Source organism: Hipposideros armiger, unplaced genomic scaffold (assembly GCF_001890085.2).
Source record: "Hipposideros armiger isolate ML-2016 unplaced genomic scaffold, ASM189008v1 scaffold_1138, whole genome shotgun sequence".
Taxonomy (NCBI): domain Eukaryota; kingdom Metazoa; phylum Chordata; class Mammalia; order Chiroptera; family Hipposideridae; genus Hipposideros; species Hipposideros armiger.
Window position 1 is genome coordinate 311,977 of NW_017732488.1, and position 23,255 is coordinate 335,231.

General features: G+C 41.7%; 2 protein-coding genes across 2 annotated transcripts; both read right to left on the reverse strand.

Annotated features, from left to right (window-relative positions):
• Positions 1-5,795: 5,795 nt before the first annotated feature.
• On the reverse strand, positions 5,796-7,040 carry ACTL9 (actin like 9). The gene has a single exon (XM_019632404.1). The coding sequence runs from the start codon at positions 7,038-7,040 to the stop codon at positions 5,796-5,798; it is 1,245 nt and encodes a 414-aa protein (XP_019487949.1).
• Positions 7,041-9,496: 2,456 nt separating this feature from the next.
• Positions 9,497-19,456, reverse strand: LOC109376479 (vomeronasal type-2 receptor 116-like). Its single transcript, XM_019632405.1, is given in 7 exon segments — positions 9,497-9,939; positions 9,942-10,208; positions 10,211-10,426; positions 12,422-12,545; positions 13,709-13,936; positions 16,761-17,186; positions 19,385-19,456. Coding segments are annotated over 7 exon segments (1,776 nt in total).
• Positions 19,457-23,255: the final 3,799 nt, after the last annotated feature.

The window sequence follows — 23,255 nt, forward strand, 5'->3', positions numbered from 1 at the left end:
AGCTGGGGGTGAGGGGATAGGAGTGTGAGTGTGTGAAAGACCCTGCTCCAACCAGAAATCCCTGCCTGTTGGAAGTTAAACTTGTCCTCCCCCAGTTTGGGTTGAATTCTGCTGTGCTAGAGTGAGGTGCCGGTCACGTCCCTCTGGCTCCTAGGGCAGCGGCCTGGGCGGGGGTGGGCTTAGCAGCTGCAGGTGCTGGGCTGCGGGTGGGGACGTGGTGTCGGTGATTTCCTGGTTTCCGTGGGAAGCAGGCCCTGTGGCTTCACCTCTTGCTGAGCCCCTGGGTCGTGGTCTCCAGGAGCCTGATCTTCGGGCCTCTCCTTCCTGGGCCAGCCTCATGCACGCAGGCTCAGCTCCCCAGCCTCCTCGTGTCTGTGTCCATGGGGCTGGGACTAAGGTGAGGGGAGTGAGGCATTCCCCTGGGCAAAGGTTAAGGGGGTGCCCTAAGTCTCAGGAATCAACGTAAATATTTCTTTTTTAATTGAAATACATTAGACATATAAACTTGTGTAAATTTAATGTGTACCACATGTTAATTTAATACATTTATATATTGTAACATGATTGCTATTATAGCGATAATTAGCACCTTTATCACGTTCCATAATTATCTTGTTTTTTTAGTGGTTGGACTAACTAAGTGCTAATCTCTTAGCAAGTTTGATGATTACAATTCAATATTGTTGTCCATATTCTGTGCATTATGCTGTGCATTAGAGCTCCAGGGTTTATAAAGTAAATAATCTTTTAATGCAATGATTTTGGTCGAGATTGTCTCCATACTATTCAATTCCCGCTTTGAAAGTGTACAACTGAGTGGCAGTTAGGACATTCACAAGGTTGTGCAGCCATTACCTCTGTCTAATTCCGTAACAGTTTCATCACCTCAGAAGGAAACCCCGTACCCAATGGTAGTCACTCGCACTTCTCCTCCCCCAGTGATTTTTAAAATCAATGCAATTATTTAAAAAATTAAATTGAACGCAGAAAATTCCATGATAAACAAGCTGTCAGATTTTAAAATGAAGACAAGTGCTGACACTGCACTTTCTGGCCCTGCATCACTCTACTCCACTTTAATCTTTACCTGGTCTGTGATTTGCCTGGTGGAATGACCTACCTCCTTCAAATATTTCCTCTGCTGGGTCTCCCAAACAGCTGGGGGGGTCTGGATGCGGGGCGAGGTCTGGGCAGTGACGTGGGCAGGCCTGGGCAGGACCCCTCTCTCTGCTCAAATCCTTGGAGGAGGGACTCCAGGCTCTCGGTGGCCAGCAGGTGACTGGAGGACTTGAGGTCTCTCTTTGGCACGCTCTAGTCAAAACAGCAGCCTAATCACCATCTGTTTGGCACTTACTGTGTACTTAGCATGTTAAGTCCATTTTATGCATTACTCAAAACGATTTTAAGAAATTGTTTCTATGGAAACATTTGCATTATGAAATATTCAAACAACACATTCGTATACAGAGTAAACGTGAACACCCTCCCACAAGCCACAGCTCCAACGACAATGACAGTTTGAGATGTGTCCTTCCATTTCCCAGACACCTGTGTGATCTTATTTAATCTGTATAAAGCCTCTTGAAGCAAGCGCTGATATCACCCTCATTTCACAGGTGTGTTGACTGAGGCTTAGAGAGATTAGGTCATTTGCTCAAAGTCACACAGCATGTGAAGAGGGGTGACTCGCGAACCCAGGCCTGTCTGACTCCAATGACAGAAGGAAGAGAGGGGGAAAGGTCCCTATGCAGGAGGATTCCTCTCAGCTCAGCCAAAGCCCTGGCTCACTCACGCAGTCATTCAACAAACTTCCATTGGGTGTGGCTGTGTGCTGGGTGAATGATACACACGTGGCTCCTGCTCTCCTGAAACTCATGACCAAGGCACGCGACACCATCCACTGACAAAGAATCTATTGACAAACAGAATTCAGGTGAGCACAGCTAGGGAGAGAGGGAAGGAAATGGGGCTGCCTGGGTGGATGTCAGAGGAACTTAAACTTCCATATTAAAAAGAAATACGTTCAAAACTCACACGGTTCAAAATTCTAGTATTTCAAAGGGCAGGCAGTGAGAAGTTTCCTTCCCACCTCGATGTCTAGCACCTGGTTATTCCCAAGAGCATCAGTCCTCAATGGAGGTGATGTCGCCCCGAAGGGGGTGAAAACTGGTTCTGGGGGGCAGGCAAAAAATCTGTTCTTACGTATAAAGTGCAGAGACACATGAATATACGACTAAGAAAAAATATCTAAAAATGATTGCTTCTTGGGGCATCATAATGAAATAAAGCTTGAGAAACTATTCTAGAAGCAGCCACTATTCAGGTTTCTGGAGAGATCTTCAAGGGATATTCTAGGCATTTTCCAGAAAATATCTACAAATCCATTTATTCCTGTTTTTTTACATAAATAGTAACATATCATCTGAAACTTTTTTCATTTAAAATATATCCATGTCAGTGAACACAGTGCGCTGGTTCCTTTTTCACAGCTGCACAGTATTCCTCTATGTGTGAATGAAATGTATTTAATCCATTCTCATGGACCAGCACATAACCTTGGAAATGCATACACTGTTGTGTGTGCCACAGTGTACACTGGATAGCAGCATTTATTTCATTTCATATACGAGTGATTTTATCTGAAGAAGAAGTTCCCAGAAGTGTGATAGCTGGGTCAGAAGGTGTGTGCATTTGTCATTTAAGTAGACATCGCCACTGTCCTGCGTGGGGTTATCACCAATTTCCTTCCTCATCCTCAAGGTCAGAGAGTGCCAGTTTCCCCACAGCCTCACCAACTTGGGGTATTATCAATCATTTGATCTTTGACAATCTGAAGGGTTATAAATGGCTTTGCTGTATAGTTTTAATGTTCATTTCCTCTATGAGGTTGAGAATCTTCTGTGACCAAGAGCCATTTGTCTTTCTATCTCTGTGAGCTCAAGTTTTATATATCATTTGCTAACTTTCCCATGGACTGTTGCAGTATTTTTTTTATTGTTTTTGTTATAAACATCATCCCTTTTTGTTATGAATTATAGTTTACTTAGTTTACGCTGTCATTTGTCTTTTAAAAATTATTTATTAAGTTTATTTTTTAAATTGTCATTTGCCTTGACTTTGTTCAGGGTGATTTTCACCTTGCAAATTTTTTTTTTAATGTTTCCATGAAGTCAATTGTTTTAATCATTCCGTTTATGGCACCTGAGCTTTGTGTCTTACTGAGAAGAGGGAAGGTGGGAAGTAGAATTCTGATGAGAGGTAATAGCAAGTGCAAAGGTCCTGAGGTAGGAGGGGTCTTGGCATGTATATTAGTCAGCATTCTCCAGAGAAACAGAAATAATAAGAGGCATAACAATAAATAATAATATATGGGAAAAGAGAGATTTATTGTAAGAAATTGGCCACAGGATTTTTGAAGTTGACAAGTCCAAACTCTGCAGGGTAGTCTGAGAGACTGGAGACCCAGGAAGAACTGCAGTTTGATTCCAAAGGCAGTCTACTGGCAGAAGACTCCTTTCTTGGAAGAGATCATTCTTTGTTCTGTTAGGTCCTTCAACTGATTAGATGAGGCCATTATGGAGGATAACTCACTTCACTTGAAGTCTACTGATATATATGTTAATATCATCTAAAAATATACCTTCACAGCAACATTTAGACTTGTGTTTGATCAAACACCTGGGTACCTAGCCTAGCCAAGTTGACACAAAAAATTAACCATCACAATTCCACCCCTTGTCAACTTGGCACATACACATCCCCTTAAACCATACTTTTGCAGTACATGATGTGGGGCTCCTGCTCCTAGTACTGCTCCCACAGGACCCAGCAGGACAGAAAGAAACATAACAAGGTCAGGATGGAGCCGCCATCCACATGAAAAGAGCAGTCCCCAAGCGTGTGTGTACGTGCATGGGGGGATTAGGGTCTCTGGTGCTTTCAGTGCTCTGGGTGGGAAGTGACAGGCAGAGAGTACAGAGGCTTACCCACAACTCCTGGGATGAGATGAGATTTCTAACAACAGACTTGAGGTAGTGAGCTTCCCATCCCTGGGAGTGTGCAAATGGGCAGGGCACATGCCTGGAGGGTTGTAGAGGAAATTTATGCCCCAGGGAATGTTTGGAGCTCGGGGAACCTTAGTCTGGTCTAAATGAGAGTCCACCCAGCAGCCCATGGGTGGCAAAGGTTTCTGCATCTTCCTCACATCCTGTAGCATCAGAGGCTCAGCCTGTCCCACATCCCCTCTGTGTGAGTGTGTGTGGCTGGCAGTTCCCTGGCACCTCGATGTGGGGTGGGTCTCACTTGAGGTCTGGGATGACTGATTTGCTGCAGTCATTGTGGTTCTAAATTCCAAGCAACCCCTCTGTGCCTTGAATTTGGAGGTGCTGCCCCCTGGTGGGAAGAATTAGAAGTTCCCCCTTCATTACCCCATAAACTCTTGGGGGGTTTTGCTGATTCTACAGATTGAGGCTACCTGCCTTGTGGGGCTGTGAGGTGGGGGTGGGGGTGTCCAACCTTGCATATTTGTGATCTGGAGATCTTGGCCTGACTATGGAGCCATCCTCCACCCCAGCTGAGGACCACCTGGAACTAGACACAGTGGGACAGGGTGGGTGGGGATAGCTAGGGTTCTCACCCACATTTAACATCTGATGGTAGGTGTGGGGGATGGGTGGGATGGCCTCAATTCTCCACAAATAAATGAGCTTGGGTTGGGAATGGTCCTGGGGGTGGGTTCTGGGGAGTATCTGAAAATCTTAGGGCGGGGTGTCCTGGGCATTCATCATGGGGAGACCCTGGGAGAGGGTGAGACAGGGATGCCTAGGGCATTAGTGGGGTCATCATGGGATGGTCCTGGAGACTGGAATCTTTGGGAGGGGCTGAGAAGTGGGGTCAGAAGGTACACTGTGAGACAGGCCATACAGAAATATTTCCGGGGCAGTGGGGGCCATTTGGGGGTTTGGGAGTCTCAGAACGTGGTGCTGTTTGGGGGAACAGATGGGGAATGGATTCTGGGAGACCTCGGTGAAAGGAAGAAGGCTGGGTGAACAAATTATTCCTGGAAGGCAGAGTTTTGGGGGAGGATGGAATTAGGGGATGGTCTGTGGATACTGGGGTATCCTTCAGTGAGCCATTATAGGGGACACCCTTGATAAGCAAAACACTGATTTTTATGGTGGATATGGGTTTTCAGCACTTGTAAGGGGGACCCTGGGAGTGCTCAGAGCATCAGGGTGTCAGAACTTCAGATAGACAGGAAAACCAATGAGGAGATGGGTTTGGGGTGCTCAGAACCAGAGATGTCTTGGCAAGTGGATTTTGAGGTTATGTTTGTGGGCATTAGAAAGAGGGGACAGATTATGAGGGTGGACCTAGGAGTTGGAACACTTGTGGAAAGATTGTGGGTGGGTGGGTGGGGTTGGAGCATCCTGGTGTAAATTCCTTGGAAAGGAACAGGTTATGGGGGTGGATTTGGAGTCCTTGATGGACATATCAAGGGAGTGAACTGGAGGGCTTAGAGTCAAGGGGAATCTCAGGGGGCTATATCAAAAGCAAGAGATCATAAGGGCAAGGGATTAAGGGGTCCAAGTCTGGGGATGTCTTGGGGGTGCACTTGGTTGGAGTCCTAAGGTGAGAGTGCCTTGGGGGGTCACGGATTATAGGAGATGGCTTTGACAGGGTTAGGGGTCTGTGTCTGGGTGGGTCTAGGCATGGACTGACTGGCCCTGGGGAAAGACAGGACACAGCTGGGTGGATAGCAGAGGGTTTACTGCCCTCCCCATTCCCCGCCCACATCAGTAGCATTTGCGGTACACGATGTGTGGGCCCTGCTCCTCGTACTGCTCCCGCAGGACCCAGCACGACTGAAAGGCACGCAGTGAGGCCAGGATAGAGCCTCCGATCCACACCGAGAATTTACGGGTGGGCTGGGCCACCACCACCACGTGCGCCTCGTGGGGCAGACTGCCCAACAGCTCCGCCTGGAAGCGGCCCTCGAACCCCAGGAAGAGTGAGGAGCCTCCGCAGAGCAGCACGTTCTGGGCCACGTCCACCCGCACCTCCAGGGGCACCTTGTGAAGACTTTGTTTGGCCATGGTGGGAATGCCCACGGGCGACAGCCCTGGTATCTCCGGGGGACTAAACAGCAGTTCTGGGCACTGGAACAGCTCCTTGCCCAGCGTGACTGTCTGGCCATCTGGCAGCTTCAGGCTCTGGTGGCACTCCTGCTCCGGCAGGGCCTGCTCCTTCCGGAAGTCGGAGGCCACGTAGCAATAGCGGTGCTTGATGTTCTCCACGGTGTCCAGGTCATTCTGCCCCAGCTGCAAGCCGGCGCCTCGGAGCATCTCCACCAGGAAGGCGGTCAGGTGAGTGCCCGCCAGGTCCAGACGCTCAATGGCATGGGGCAGGTGGTAGCCCTGGAAGACGGGCACCGTGGAGGTGACCCCATGACCGATGTCCACCACCAGCCCACTGACCCGCCCATGCGCATAGACAGACAGCGCCGACTGGGACGCCACGTACATGGCGGGGGAGCCCAGTGACTCGAAGGCCACCTCCACCAGCTTCTCGCGGTTGGTGGTGGGGCTGAAGGGTGGGTCAGAGAACAGCAGCGGGTGGTCTTCGATGGTCACACGGAGGTCGTGCTCCACCACGTGGCGCCAGATGAGCTCGGCTGCATCCCAGTCCACCACGATGCCATTCCGTACCGGCTGCAGCAGCGTCAGCTCTGGGCGAGCACGGGCCGCCTCACCAATGAATGTCTCCAGCACCGGCTGCCCGATGGTGGCCGGCTTCCTGCACTGGCAGCCCACGATGGTGGCCACGGTGTAGGTGGGCTGGGCCCGCCCCGCGAAGCCCACCTTACAGGTTCCTGTGCCCATGTCGATGACCACAGCGCTGGTCTTTGGCGGCAACCTGTCACCCACCATGGTGGGAGCATCCTGCTGTACGGTCTTATTCACCAGATTTGAGCTGGGGGTCAGGCCCCGAACCTCTGGGGAGCACTGGGGCTCCGAGAACTTGGAGTGATTTGAATTCATGGTTTCAGGTGGCAGGTGGGCTCCTGAGCAAGGCTGACTCCTTTCCTCTGGGTGTGAAGTGTGGGGAGGAAAGGTTGAGGCTGGGCCATGTGTAGGCACAGGCAGAGACAGGGGGCCCCTCTATGACATCAGCCTGCCTGCTGCCCCCTCAGAAGACATCACAACTTGAGGCTGGGGCCCCTCCTCCCTGCCTCAGAAAGCTCCCAGGGTACTTATCTATGCTGTGTTCCCCACAAAGTGCCAAATTTGGAGAAGCAGGATAGAGGGTTCTGCAGATGGGACCGCTTACGCAACTTTCTGATCCAGAACCTAGGAAGACCCAGGAATCCTTCTCTTGCTGCCTTGACTTGAAGTTTTTTATAATGAGGCATTGAGAGCTGGTCACAGGCCTCCTTAAAATATTAAATTATTAATCCTTGGAACAGTAATCAGAAAGCGGTCAGCTAGCATGACTTTCTAGTTTCCAGGAGAATATGAGGTTGGACAATTAAATTCATGAACTCATCCTAGGAAAAAGTGCTACATATCTCATTGCTGTATATCAGTACGGAAACCTTCGAAGTACTCCCCGTTGGAAGCTATTCACTGATGCCAGCACCTAGTTCACCCTTCAAAGCAATTTTGGAAATCTTTGTGGAATGGCCATCAGAGCTGTCGTCATATTACCCTTGATGTCCTGAATGCCATTAAAATGTATTCCTTTCAATATTTCCTTTATCTTTGGGTAAAGAAAGATCATGTGAGCAGGGAGGGTGTTCCAATACAGTTAATTGTTTACTGGCTAAAAATCCCTCACAGACAGTGCTGTGTGAGCTGGTGCATTGTCGTGATGCAAGAGCCATGAATTGTTGGTGAAAAGTTCAGGTCATCTGTTTCATGCAGCCTTTTCAGCACTTCCAAATAGTACACTTGGTTAGCTGTTTGTCCAATTGGTACAAATTCGTAATGAATAATCCTTCTGATATCAAAAAAGGTTAGCAATATTGTTGGAACAAAGTCGCCAACTTAGTTGTCAGACCTGGAATACAATGGAATATTACTCAGCCATAAGAAAAGGTGGAAATACTGCCATTTGCAACAAGATGAATGGATTTGAGATTATCGTGCTAAGAGAAATAAGTCAGACAGAAAAAGTAGAGACTGATATGATTTCACTCATATGTGGGATATAAAACCAAAAGCACAAACAAGACAAAAAAACAAAAAATAAAAAGCAAGCAAAAACTCATAAACTCAGACACATACAACAGTTTAGTGGTTACCATGGTGAGAGTAAAGGGGGGTGGGGGGAGATAGAAGAGGATAAAGGAGGTCAAATATATGATGATGGAAGGAGATTTGGTTTTGGGTGGTGAACACACAATGCAATCTATGTATTGTACAGTTGAAGCCTATATAATTTTATTAACCAATGTCACCCCAATAAATTTAGTAAAAATAATACATACATGGTTTGAGGAGAATATACCATGAATTTTAAAAATTAACTTTTGCATTCAAAAAAATAAATTCCAAATATAATTTAAAACTAAAATTGAAATTTAAAAACTCTAAAGGTGCCAGAAGAAAACATAAAAGACATTAGGTATAGCCTGTATACTTTACCCAAATGTTAAACTTTATACTGTTGGTTGATGAAACAAAAGAGAGAAGGTAGTCTGAAAAGTTCTTAGTTATAAAACGAGTTTTCCAGAATAGAGGAATGACTGAAGCAATAGACGGTGTGACTGCTATATACTTAATAATGGCAAAATGGCCAGATTCAATAGCAGAAGCTTTGAGGATAACCATTAATCTGAGCTAGAAGCGTGCTTGAGTCTTGCTGGCTGAGAGTTGTACACAAGGATTCTTAAAAGGTGGGAAGGATTCCTTGATAGAAGCAGAGCAGTTTCAGTTTTCTAATATTTGAACGAGTACACCCCTCATTTGATATCTGAGACACATCATTTTTGTGTGTGTTTAACTAATGGAATGCAGTGTAATCATGACATGGACACAGACAGGGTGAGGTGGGTGAATGAGACGTCGATGACACATCCCCCCCACCCCTTGAGGCCAGCAGCCCTCACTGGACCCCACACCCCTTGTGGAAAAAACACTGATGCTGCTGAGTGACAGCATCACGTGGCCCGCACTGGCCTTTGCAAGGCACCTTCATTCACGTCTGTGGGTTCAGGCCAGGAACTTCCAAGGAGCAGCCAGAAACTGCAGCACCCAAGGAAAGCACCACAGTTCTGGCCAGACTTGGGAGGTCAACCAGCCTCTCTGGAGAAGGAGAGGGAGTGGGGGTTTCTGTCCTCATGAAGTCCTGCCAAGTGCTTCAAGACATGGACAGTGAGGTTCATGTAAACGTCAATGAACAACAAAGACAAATTCCGGAAACACTCATATGTAACATATAATTGAGATATATAACATCTGAGCATTTTATTCAAATGCCTAAAAATGTGATACACCTATGAGATAAAACCTGAATGCCCATTTCTCCTGGAGCCTATTCCTTTCCTCAGACCTTTCAAAGAGTTCTTATGAGGTCTTATCAGAATAATGGAGCACTTTGGGGCAAAGATGCAGCCTCGTAATCCAGTGCTTGAAGCCAAGATGGAGAATATCTCCACGGCCACCATGACCTTGTCCTTGGTGCTGTGGTAGACGGGGAGGAAGGCGACCCAGACACTGCAGAACACCAGCATGCTGAATGTCAGGAACTTGGCTTCATTGAAGGTGTCAGGCAGGTTCCGGGCCAGGAAAGCAAAGGAGAAGCTCCCCAGGGCCAAGGAGCCCAGGTGTCCCAGGACACAGTAGAAGGCAGTGACCGAGCCCTTGTTGCACATCATGATGAGGTTTCTGGGCTTGGAATGTGTGTCTATGTTAATGAAAGGGGGAAAGTTCCCAGTCAGACTCCACAGATGATCATTTGGATCAGGGAGCCAATGGGAACGACATAGTTAGAAGCCCCTGACACCAGCAGGTGCCTTGTTCTTCCTGGTTCCATGGCTTTGAAGGCCAGAATCATGGTCACAGTTTTGGCCAGAACAGTGGAAACAGCCACAGTGAACCCAGCCCCAAATGTGATCTGTTGGAGGATGCAGGTGGCAGTGTTGGGACGGCCAGTGAAGAGTAAGGAGTAGAGGAAGCACAGGAGGAGGGAGATGAGCAGGACATAGCGAGAGCTCCGTTATTGGCCTTGACTATGGGGGTGTCTCAGTGCTTCACAAAGAGCCACAGAACCACAGCTGTGACAACAGATAAGCACAGAGCCACACAGGCCAGGGCCATCACCAAAGAAACCTCAAAGACCAGGAAGGCCATGACTTTGGGGAGGCAGCGATTTCTCTCATGGTTTGGATACGCTTGAGCTGGGCACTGGATACACTGCTCTGCCTCTGGGGAGAGAGCAAAGACTCAGCGTTTCAGATTCACAAATTGGACCTTTTTTTCCTGTTTTAAAAATGGTCACCTTTGCTGTCATTGTGCATACAGACTGCCTCTGATGTAATACTCAGACACACCAGATTAAGATTCTACATTCACATCTCAGGAAGAATGCTTTCAGCTACAGGTAAGAAAAAACACAGTAAGACTGGATCTTCAGCATATGATGACTCTAGAGTGGCTTATCCTGTGGTTAGTGATGTCACCAAGAAGGTAGGTTTTTCCAAACAATTTTCTTTACTGTCCCTCGTGTCTTCCTCATGCTAAGTTTTACTGCCATGGTGTCTGATATTTTCCTGGAGCAGTCAAGGTTAAAGATGTCCTTAATCCCACATTGAAGAAGAGATTTCACCTAGCCTTTCTGGGACAACCTTTTTGATTATTACCCTAATTTATTGATTTCTTTCCTGTGTAAAGCTTGTTACCCTGATAAAACAAGTCTTTTCTCATTCTGCCTTTTCATTTTTGTAACTATTTTTGTACCATTTTTTCCATATAAATGTTGGAAATGTTTTGATCAAATTTAAGTAATTTGGATTCTGAATGGATTTGTATTGTTGTGCCATATTTGTTTTTGGAGGAATCAATATTTTAATCGTGAAAGCATAGGGCTATTGTTTTTAATTTCCATGCATTTACACCTTAAAGTACGGCTTAACTTTTTTTGTAAAATGGAGATAGTAAACATTTTCAGTTTTGCAGGCCTCATGGTCTCTGTCACCCTATTCACCTCTGCTTTTAAAGCACAAAGGCAGTCATAGACAATATGTAAATTAATGGGCATAGCAGTGTTTCAATTATATTTCCTTAATAAATAAAGTGGTAGTTGGCTTACTCCCTTAAAGGTCTTATTTTTCACAGGTAATATTCATGCACTAGTACAAAATTTTAATTAATCATAATACTTCTTTTCCCTTTCTTTCCCCCAGATATCCATTCCCTCTTTATAGAGTCAACAGCAGCTTTTGACTTTCTTAGAATACACAAACGTATGTGTTTTATTGTGGGTCATTAGTCCTGTGTTCTGTTTCTCTTTCTGTTTTACACACTTATTTGGTAGTCCACATTCTTCAATAAGTTCATGAGAAAGAGAAGTAATTTTTTTTCATTAGCTTATTCATACCTAAAAATATCTATTGACTTCACCAAGGGATTGACACCCAGTGATTCCTACTGTTGAGATGATTGGAATTGCATAGTATTTATGGAAGAATTCAAAACATCGTAATATTTTTTTATATTTTTGAAAACAAAAGTATTATTAATTTAATCCTTCTACATTTTGTATTTTATAATAACACATTCTGTTTTGATATATAACTCCTTAAATTTACATCTTGTATAACAGCTACTTTTATGGGTTCTAGATTTTTATTAGAATGTTGTGCCTTCCTTTTTTTTTTTTACATGTTCCTCTTCTTTACTATATTATAATATTCCAGAATGCAGCATCCTGTCATTACTTATCTATGTGTATTTCATACTTTGAAGTGTCCAGGACCTGATACATAAAGTAATAAAACATTTCTAGAACACTTAACATGTACTTCCTCTGTGCTTATCTTCTGGGTATGAAAAGTATAGGTCTCAATTTTGCAAGGCCCCCACAGGTTGCCTTGATGAAGCCATGCATTACATTTCATGGCAGACTTGAGCATGGTCCAGTATGAGATCACAGAAGGAGACTGTCTCACTCAGCCCTGGATGGTAAAGACAGGTGTCTATTGCAATCAGTGCCACAGCTGGAGCTTAAGAGGATGAGTACAGCCAGACCAGAGTTAACACAAAATGGGGCAACAATGGTGATTTTAAAATGGACACATTGAAAGAATGCATGAATCAAAAACAATGGTGCACTAGGACTTTGTTGCCACTTCCCCTGGTTTCCTTTTTATTGAGAAATATTTACGGTGTAGAGTTTCATAGGGTAGTTGTGTATTTTCTACCTGTCCGATTGGAAATTTCTCTTTCTGAGCAAAAAACACAAGTAAAGCAGCAGATGGGCTTTCCTTCCTCTGGAATTTTCCTGAATCCTGGACCACAGCTCTGGCTACACACAGATTGAGGTGTCTGCAGGGGAAAATAGAATCATGGGTCATCATATTACACATTATTTGCAGCTTTGAAAAAATGTCTATATTGCATCTCCTAAGAGAAAAGTTTGACCTTTAATAGATGGTCATTACTGTCTCCCCACCAGGCCCCACTGTGTTGATATTGTCTAGACATATAATTATGAGTTGCTATGGTTATCTTTTCTCATTTTAAAGTGTTGACCACCTATTACCAGGGTATCTGATCACTTGTATTTTGTAAATCCATGACAATATTCCAAGGATTTTTTTCTCTCCTTTGATTACCCACATTATCAAAAACCTTTCCAATGCAGGTTTCTGTGTATTAATAATTCTGAGAACTTGTATGCCCCAGGATAGTCTCATCATGCCTTAATATTTGGTTGGGTAGAAGATTTTGTGTTCTAGATAAAAGAACCTAATGGTGTGATAATCGAGCACACTACTGAAAGTATCTACTTAAAAACAATGAGCCAACAGTGAAACCATAAGAATATTTTATGAATCATCCATTGTGTATAATCCAATTCTGGGAACTTGAGTTCAGGTACAGGACTACTTTTCAGAAAATTAACAAAATATTATGGATGTAAAGCTCTATTTTTATATAAGTTGCCTGCAAAATGGCCTGGGATTGCTCAACTGTGGAAATATATGAAATCTCAGTCAAATGGTTTGAACTTCTAAGTAGAATGAAGATTGATGACTAAATAGTATGCAAACAGACAAGAGAAAATGTAAATGGTGTCTACAAAGCAGTGGTTGAAATCTGTAATGTACTTGTGTTTACAATATATCTAAACCTAATAATGAGTCTGACCACATATGATTAAAGCTTAAGGCTTTCAGAATAGATGGAGGGATATATTTGGTATATACACACAAGTACACACACACACACAGTAACTTTACAACTTTAACCATTTTATTTTCTTGACTTTTGTATGACTAGATATACCCCAAATTAGAAACAATAACTTATACAAACCTAGTCTTTCTATAGGCATTAGCTCAGGATTTGTGTGGGTAAGATTTTTAGAATGAAGTCAAGATGTGAATTTAGCACTGAGTTAAATGAGTGCCCACTCAATCTCATATCAGGCCTCTGTTCAGATACATCCATAATGTCTATCTCCAATATTGAAATGACTTCAATACCTCTTGGAATCCAACAGGCCATTCTATCATCTCTTCATAGATGACCAAGCCTTGACCATGTGAGCTATTGGAGACTAACTGCTCTACTTGAACCAGGAGCTCAAGACCAGCAGGAAAATACACAGTGTTCTGCATATCAAACTGTGCCATATGGTCGGTTTGTTCATCTAAGGTTATGTGGTCCCCAGCATTGTTTATAAATTGAATTTTCTTCAGAAATGGGTGAAGCTAGAAGAGAGAGATGTAAGCTGGAAATGAGGTGTGAATTCAAATTAGAGTTGGAAGGCCCACAGGCATGGGCCAAGCAATCCTTCCCCCTCACCCTCAGGTATTGGGTTGCTTTGTTTGTTTGTTTTTTGGTAGAGGATCAGTTTTGTTTGTGTGTTCACCATCTTATGGGCTCAAGTGACATAAACTCTTCTTCTCCCCATAAAAACAATGGGGAAGTAATTTTGAATTTTGGATGAATTCAATCCAAAAAAATTCTAGGATGTGGTCCAGAAAGTGGCTTAGGCATGGGTTCTGGTGCAACTATAACCAAGTTCATGTGGGGCTTCTTGGAAGCTATAAAAAAACCCACATTGTGCCTATTCTAAAGCATAAGAAATATGCTTTAGAATAGGCACAATGTGGGTATTTTTTACTTTTTGTCTTTAGACTTGTTTTGGTGAGTTTTACGAAAATGCAAAGATCATCTATGACAAAGGAAAAATTCAGAATATCTGGATTTGAATAAAATTTTTGATTAGCCTTTGAACCTCTGGGACTCTGTTGGGAATAATTAACCTGATTAAGTCTTTAATTACTCTGAGTAGAAGCATTCTAAATAATCTAGAATCACATTTTGGGAAAAGTCACCTACTTTTCTGAGTCAACTCTACATTAGCTTGAAATTGCATATCAAATATTATTATTGTTAGTAGAGACAGAAATTAAGTGGTAAATTAACTTTTATGACATATACATATTTGCTTTTGTCTACATATTAAAGTTGATTAGATGCATTTATTTCATTTAATCAACAAATTTGATTAATGTATTTGTCCCTTGTTTTTGAAGACAAGTGTTAAATATATTCTATATATGGATTGTGGATTAGATAAACATAGGTTAAAATCCAGATAAACCCATTTATAACCTGTGGTGGGGACCACATCCTGAGTTTATATGCATCATTATTGTTCTCGCATTTAAAAATGGGACCCCAGTCTCTGATCCCACGACTATTGCAGGTTTTGTAAGAATAGTTATGTCTAAAAACAATTTGTATTCCAGTCATTTTAAGATAGCATGTAGAACCCATTTTTGCTTTTTAACAAAAAGATTTCATAGTGGGTTTGGGCATATTATATACAGCAGTATAGATTAAATAGCTGGAGTCAGATATGGCTATTATATCAATTTAATGCCAATTTTCTGGCATTTCATACATTCTAAGGAAAAGCATATGTTTGACCAATTTTGATCTCACTGTTTTGTCATCAATTGTTTGAGCTGAGATGAGTCTCTTGTAAATAGCATATGCATGGGTCCTGTTTTCTTATCCACCCAGCCACTCTACGTCTTTTGATTGGAGCATTTAATCCATTCACATTTAAAGTGATTATTGATATGTGCATATTTATTGCCATTTTGTTATTTGTATTTCTGATCTTCCTGGGTTAGCTTGTTTTCCCCTTTCTTCTGTTTAAAAAAGCCCTTTTAACATTTCCTGCAATGCTGGCTTGGTGGTAATGAATTCCTTAAGTTTATTCTTTTCTGAGAAGCTCTTTATCTCTCCTTCAATTTTAAGTGATAGCCGTGCTGGGTAGAGCAATCTTGGTTGTAGGCCTTTATTTTGCATCACTTTGAATATTTCCTGCCACTCCCTTCTGGCCTGCAGAGTTTGTGTGGAAAAGTCAGCTGTTAGTCTTAGTTCCTTTGTATGTAACCTGCTGTCTTTCTTTTGCTGCTTTTAGGATCCTGTCTTTGTCTTTAACCTTTGCCATTTTGACTATGATGTGTCTTGGTGTGGACCTGTTTGGGTTCAGCTTGTTTGGAACTCTCTGCACTTCCTGGGCTTGTATGTCGATTTCCTTCACCAGGGTAGGGAAGTTCTCAGTCATTATTTCTTCAAATACATTCTCGATCCCTTGCTTCTTCTCTTCTCCTTCTGGTATTCCTATGATGCGAATGTTATTGCGCTTGATGTTGTCCCACAGGTCTCTTAAACTATTTTGTTTTTTATTCTTTTTTCTTTTTGTTGTTCCAACTGGGTGATTTCTGCTATTTTGTCTTCTAAATCACTGATCCAATCCGCTGCTTCATCTAATCTACTGGTGATTCCTTCAAGTGTGTTCTTCATTTCAGTTATTGTGTTCTTTAGTTCTGCCTGGTTGTTTTTTATGATTTCTGTATCCTTCTTTATGTCTTCCCTAAGATCCTTAAATATTCTTATCATCAGTGTTCTAAACTCTGTCTCTGAAAGGTTGGATACCTCTGTTTCATTTAGTTCCATTTCTTGAGGTTTCTTCTGATCTTTTATTTGGGACATGTTTCTTTGTTTCTTCATTCTGGCTGTCGCTCTGTGATTGCTTCGATGTATTAGATAGATCACCAGATTCGACGTGGCCTCCTCTTTAAGTCCTTTGTTTAGAGGTTCTGTTCATCTAGTGTTCAGGGAACTTCCGAGGTTAAATATCTTATAAATTATTTGTAATTTTGGTGTGATCCTGGGAGGCAGTAGGCACAACATCTGTCTATTCTGCCATCTTACCAGAAGAAACTGTCATCAATTATTTTTGGATAATTTAAAGCATTTTATTAGAAAATATTTGTTCAGATATAATATCTAATTTAATAGTTTGAAATGTAAGCACCCAATAGTAGAATTCTCCAAATAGACATAATAATAACAAATATAGCTATAATCAGTGTGAAATAACCCTCTTTCCATTTGCCCCAATTTTTTCGATCTTGAGAACAAAACATGGGCATGATATTGTATTTCAATATACAACCCCCAGATACCATGAAGGCGTCTATGTCTCTCTTGTTTCTGGAGGATGTTTACCTGCCAGGGAAGAAGCATAAGTTCATCTGTATGTCCCGGAGATCCCATTTCTGTTTTCACCAAAATCAGCTCAGGGAGGGCATGGGCTACTGCATACACAGCATTATAGATGAAGTAGATGGAGTCGGACGTGGTTAGCATGTCAATATGACCTGGCAGAAACTCTACGGAAGAATTTGGAGGACAGTCTTCAAGTTTTCCACATAGTGACCCAGAAAGGGAGCAGTTAAACGTGAGAAGCCAGAATTTGCTGAAGAAAAAGTCTTCCGGGTATTTGGAAGGGTTAACTGTCTTGAGAAAGTTTTTAAAGTCAGGGATTTCCCTCTTCTGATGTGAAAATAAGAGGCTTCTGTGGAAAAAAGTGCAGCAGGCAATTATCCCCGTAAAAACTAATATCCCACTTTGCTGCCATGATCCACACTTTCCCTGAGGTTGAATAGTTCAATATTGCAAATCTCAGGATCATGAAGCTACCTGTATCACCATATATTATATGCACATTTGCAGGTGAAACTCTGATCCTACTCATGGAAATCAAGTTTCTTATCACTTTCATTCTCTTACTTCTGGGGAGCTTCTGTGTAAAGGCCACACAGATGTCTTTCTTTTCCATCTCTGCTTTTAAATCCCAGGAGAGCTTCTCCCCTTTCAAATAATCAGATACAAAGAGTGCCACCCAGATCCAGTGAAAATGCAGCAATAAACAGATTATTCCATGAGCCAGTGAACTGTCCTTGATGGCCATCTGATAGAGTGATGGGAACTGGACTTTATTACTTAGGACAGGGTGAAAAGGACCATACGTGACCTGAATGAGAAAAGACATAGCCTGATTCTGTGTTGTATAGGTTTGTCTCACATAGAGGATGGGAATTCTCTGCACAAGAGGGCAAGTAACCAAAATATAGGGTGAAAGAAAGACTGCTGTCAACGTCCTCCAGTTCTCTAATTCTGGGCCCATAGAAAACCATGTTTCCCATACCCATGCTTTTAGGGAGGGACATCTGACTCATTCTGACCAATGATAACTCCCAGACCAAAGCATAACAAAAATGGGTGAGGACTCCATGTGCTGTGCATCCCCTGCAGTGGTAATTGAAGAAGCCATGAATTTCAGATGGTGCATCACCAAGATTGTGGAGTCCACATCAGCTTTGCCTCATGCAACTCATGGAGCAGATCCCTCCCTTCCCAAGCAACCAAGGCTGGACTAAAACCCTGAGGCAGAAATAAATCTTTACTGTATTAATTGCTTAACTTTGGACACACTTTATTACCATTGTATAACTGAAGTTGGCTTCAATAATACAACCACCTACCCTCTCTGATCTTCTAGAAAACGATTCTTTCAGAATAGAATCCTCCTAAGCTAACATGGTCTTGTTTGGCAGTAGTGTCCCGTCCTGAGTGCTGCTTGTCTCAGATTGGGTCACTGGAAGGAATCGCTGAGATGGAAAGAGGCATGTAGAAAGTTTCTGGGAGTGCTCTCAAGAGATGTGCCTGTGTGAATGTGAGTAAGACTGGATTGGGCAGAGGGCAAGGATAAATTACAATACAGTTATAACTGAGTCTTGGTTAGTCTTTTGGGATCTCCAGAACTGCAATAGCCCTTCAGTATTATCCCAAATTGAGACACAATGTTCAGGCCTTTTTATCCTTATATCTGCCAGTTATTGGTTTCTAGATTTCTCCTAACAGAGTCACACGAAGGTCAGACAATTAAGTTCACGAACTCATCCTAGAAAAAGTGCTACATACCTCATTGCTGAATATCACTATGGTCACTTTTGAAATACTTCCCGTGGGAGACTATGCACTGATGCCAACACCTAGTCCACCCTTCAAAGCAATTTTGGAACTCTTTTTCTGGAATGGCCATCAGAGCTGTCGTCGTATTACTCTTGATGTCCTGAATGTCATCAAAATGTCTTTATTTCAATATTTCTTTTATCTTTGGGTAAAGAAAGAAGTCATTGGAGGCCAGATAAGGTGAGTAGGGAGAGTGTTCCAATACAGTTACTTGTTAACTGGCTAAAAACTCCCTCACAGACCGTGCAATGTGAGCTGGTGCATTGTCATGATGCAAGAGCCATGAATTAATTGTTGGTGAAAAGTTCAGGTCATCTAACTTTTTCATGCAGCCTTTTCAGCACTTCCAAATAGTAAACTTGGTTAACTGTGTGTCCAGTTCGTACAAATCCATAATGCGTAATCCCTCTGATGTCAAAAAGCTTAGCAACATCATTGCAACAAGTTTGCGAACTTAATGGTCAGGCCTCATATCTAAGGTTGGGGCAGTTCTTCAGAGTGTGGACATTTCCTGTGAGGCACACACCTGTGAGATATCAGCAGTCAATATTCCCATCAGCTGGGAGATGGATACCTTGGCCCTCGACAGGAATCTGGGTTGAGTCTCACAGCATCCAGTACACTGCTGCTTCCCTTTATTTTTCCTCCTTGTCATGGTTAATAATCTTACAATCCAAGGAATTCCCTGAGATGTGTTTTAAACTCTGGGGGGATATGTGCACTCAGCTTCTACATCATTTCCTTTTGATAAGATGAGGGAGAAGGGCATTGACAAAAATCCAATGATTTCTCCTTAGAATTCAAAACCCACTTACCTGCAGGCTTTGGTAGAGCTCCAGAAGTGGTCCAATCTCAGCTGCAAAGGCTGATATGGTTCCTGCAATCATGACTACAGATTTGTCTCTGACAGTAGTTAGGGACAGTATGATCTCCTCCAGAGAGCCAAAGCATGACACTCTCTATGGTCTTTTGGTCACTGGGAAGGGCATTGTAGAGATCAAAACCCAAGGACACGTTGGGGAGCAGGTGGGCATCTTTGTTGATCTCCTCTATGGCAAAGAGAAAGGCCAGTACATAGTAGTAGTTCTCCCAACCATCTAAAGAGAGGGGAAAGAATAAGGAAAAATGGTCCAGTCATGCAATTCAGAGGCAATTGCTAAGCCAAGCCAGGAAAAAAAAAAGTGTTTGGACCACGCTTTCTATTCAGCAAGTCACCTGTCCTGGCATATGGATATGGTATAATAAGGTTCCCACGGTTCTGGAAGATCTTAGAACAGTCCCCTTTCACTCTGATGAAGCAAGCTGCATCAAAACTACCACAAAAAAAAAAGGTTTGCAGTACATTGTGAATGGGGTGAGGAGGCATTTAGCTGGATGGTATAGCTGTCAACATGATAGATTTCTGTTTTCAGGTCCTACAAATAAAATATCTGTAGGGAAAACAGCAAGATGTTCCTCTCTAGAGACATGATTAAATAGTGCATATACCCATCTTAATAATCCTTTTTGTAAAGGCAGAGGTGTATCCCAAAATGTGATCTTACTTGTACTTAGAACCAGAAGCCAAGATACTTTCCTTGTTTACCCTACACTTTGGGACAGTTTAATTTATTAGCTTCTGACATATCAGTCCTTCAAACATTTGAGAGGATAATCTTCTGAAACAATATTCACCTTAGGCATTTTATTAGGTATTTTTAATTATTTTCTTTGCTAATAATCTACTCATGAAATCAGTTTTATTAAATTATATTTTACTTGAAAACAAAAATTTTTCAGGTCTTCTAATTTATTTATATAGACTTCAGCAAATTGTTCCTTGGAGTTTTCTTTAATTTTTTTTCTCAGCAGCTAACTCTCCTTTACCATTTCTAATTTTACATTTTAATAGTCTGTCTTTTTCTTAATTAGATTAGATAAAATATGAGATCTTGAATTTCTAAAATTGTTCTTATATTTTGATGTTTCTTTAAAAATTAATGTTTTGGGCCGGCCGAGTGGCGCGATGGTTAAGAACTGGCCTGGGACACCAGAGGACCCCGGTTCGGATCCCACATATGAGGGCCAGTGACACTGCCCTCTACACCTAAGATGCTGAACAACAGCTCAACCTGGAGCTGGGCTGCCGAGAGTCGCCTGCGACGGCGTAGGCTGCAGCCCCTGTGGCAGTGGGTTGTCATGGGCTACCATGTGGAGCCAGCAGCCAGCGTGAGCGGCCAGCAGCCACAGTGAGCGGCCGTCCAGAAGCCGGCGACTGATCTGCCTCCCTGAGAAGAGTGCAATGATGGTGCCAACTTTGGCCAGTGAAGCAGCGTCCTCCACAACTAGACTGAAGAACAAAAACGGACAGCAACTTGTCTGTTCCCCTTCCCCAATTCCCCAGCACTGTTCCCATCCCCCCAATTCCCCAATAAAAATCTTAAAAAAGAAAATTAATGTTTTGCTTTCTCTATTCTTTTCTTCTTAGTTTTTTTGGAATTATTCTGGCCTTGGCCTAACTTCTAAAATTTCAACCCTATTTTAAACATTTAAAAATATTTTATTTGTTAATAGATAATATTAGAACAATAAGTGCTTTAGTTGGTTTCCATTGGTTCTTATGTGTCAATATTTTGATTTTCTATGCAATGGGCAATTGTATTTCATTTCAACTCTTTAAATACTTATGAGGTATTTTAACAATTCCCAAATGTTGATGTTTTATTTTAAATTAAAACCTGATTTACTGCTGTGCTTAGGTAATTTTGGCTGTATTATTTATACTCTTGGAATTTGAAATGTTCTTCTATTGCCTAAACAAATGGCCTGATTTTGTTACTTTCCACAAATATTTGAATAGACAAATATCAACTCAAAATTGACTGTAGACTTAAACATAAAACCTTATGCAACAGATAGAAAAAGTATAGCAGAAAATCTTTGTTACTCAGGTTTATGCAAATATTCCTTTGAAATGACAGCAAAAGCACAATGTACAAAAATAGAAAATTATTACAATCTAAAAAACTTCTGTTGTTTGGAAGATACTGTTGAGAGAAAGAAAATGCAAACTACAAGCTGAGAGTAAATATTTGCAAATTATATATCTGAGAAAAGACTTGTATCTAGAATAAAACAGGGGTCAAATATATGGTGATAGAAGGAGAACTGACTCTGGGTGGTGAACACACAACATGATATATAGATGATGTGTTACAGAATTGTACACTTGAAACCTATGTAAGTTTACTAACCATTGTCACCCCAGTGAATTTTAATAAATTACATAATAATATTAACTAATGTTACTCCAATAAATTTAATTTAAAAAAATCTTTAAAAACTTTATAATAAGAAAACCACACCAATTTTTAAAATTGGCAAAATATTTGAATGGACACTTCCTCAAAGAACATATATGGATCTCAAATGAGCATGTAATTTAACATTTAGTCATAAGGGAAATGCATATTAAAACTACAATGTAAGATCAATACACACCTATTATTAGTATGGATAGAATTGAAAAGACTGACAAGCAATATGAAACTTGAGGGGGAGCTGGAATTCTCATAAATTGCTAGTTGGAAAGTGAAAGGGAACATACGCTTTGGAATACATTTTTGACAATTTCTTTAAAAGTTACGATCCAACCATTCAACTCCTGGATATTTTCCTTGAGGTAAAACTAGATGCCCATACATAAAACCTAAGTGTGTGTAGCAGCTTCATTTGTCATAATCAAAAACTGTAAATGACCAAATATTCATCAATAGGAGAACTGTAGGATAAACACACAATGGAATATTACTCAGCAATAAAAAGAAGTAAACTTTTGTTAACACACAATATGAAATTATATTAAAATAATTATATTAGATAAAGGAAGCCAAGCAAATAAGAGTACACACTGTATGACTATAGAAATTCAAAATAATCTACAGTGTCTGAAAATTGGTTGGCCTTGGCCTAAATAATGGGAGTGAGTATAGAAGAGTTTCCAAGGAACTTTTGGGATAATGCATATGTTCATGGTTTTGAGTGAGTTATGTATTCGCATGTGTATACATGTGTGAAAACAGAAAGTTGTACACTTTGAGTGCATAATGAGTGCAGTGTATATTATGCCAGCTATGCCTCAATTAAGTGGTTAAAGAGTAAACATTGTGGGATAAAAAGCTATTAGAGATATAAGAGAAATGGGAAAAAGTTTAAAATTGCATTACAAATACAAATAATTTTATATACAAAATGCATAAAAGGTAGTAAATATACCAAGTTTCCAGTCTAATTAGTAATATCTACATATTGACAAAATGTATACAAATAAATAGGTGCAAAAGAGATGCAATATTATTTTCTGGCATTTATTGTCCAAATATGATCCATGGTTGGGGTTCCTCAAAGTGACCACCCTTTGTATGGACCTCGGGAGGTATTTTTCAGCTGTCCCTCTGAGCCCAAGTCTGGAGCCTGTGATTCTGTAGGTCATGGCAAGGAGGTAGGGTTGGAAATGGGTAGAATTTAAAAGCTCCCAGAAAACTTTTATGAGGATCAAAGATTTGGATATCTTGTTTCTGGTCACATTGGAACCCTTCTAAAATTTAAAAAAATTAGAGAAAAAAATGCCTGGAAATCAAATATCTAATAACACAGCAAATACCTAGGTGTACCTGACATAAGACTTAATAGGTGACAAACAATTTA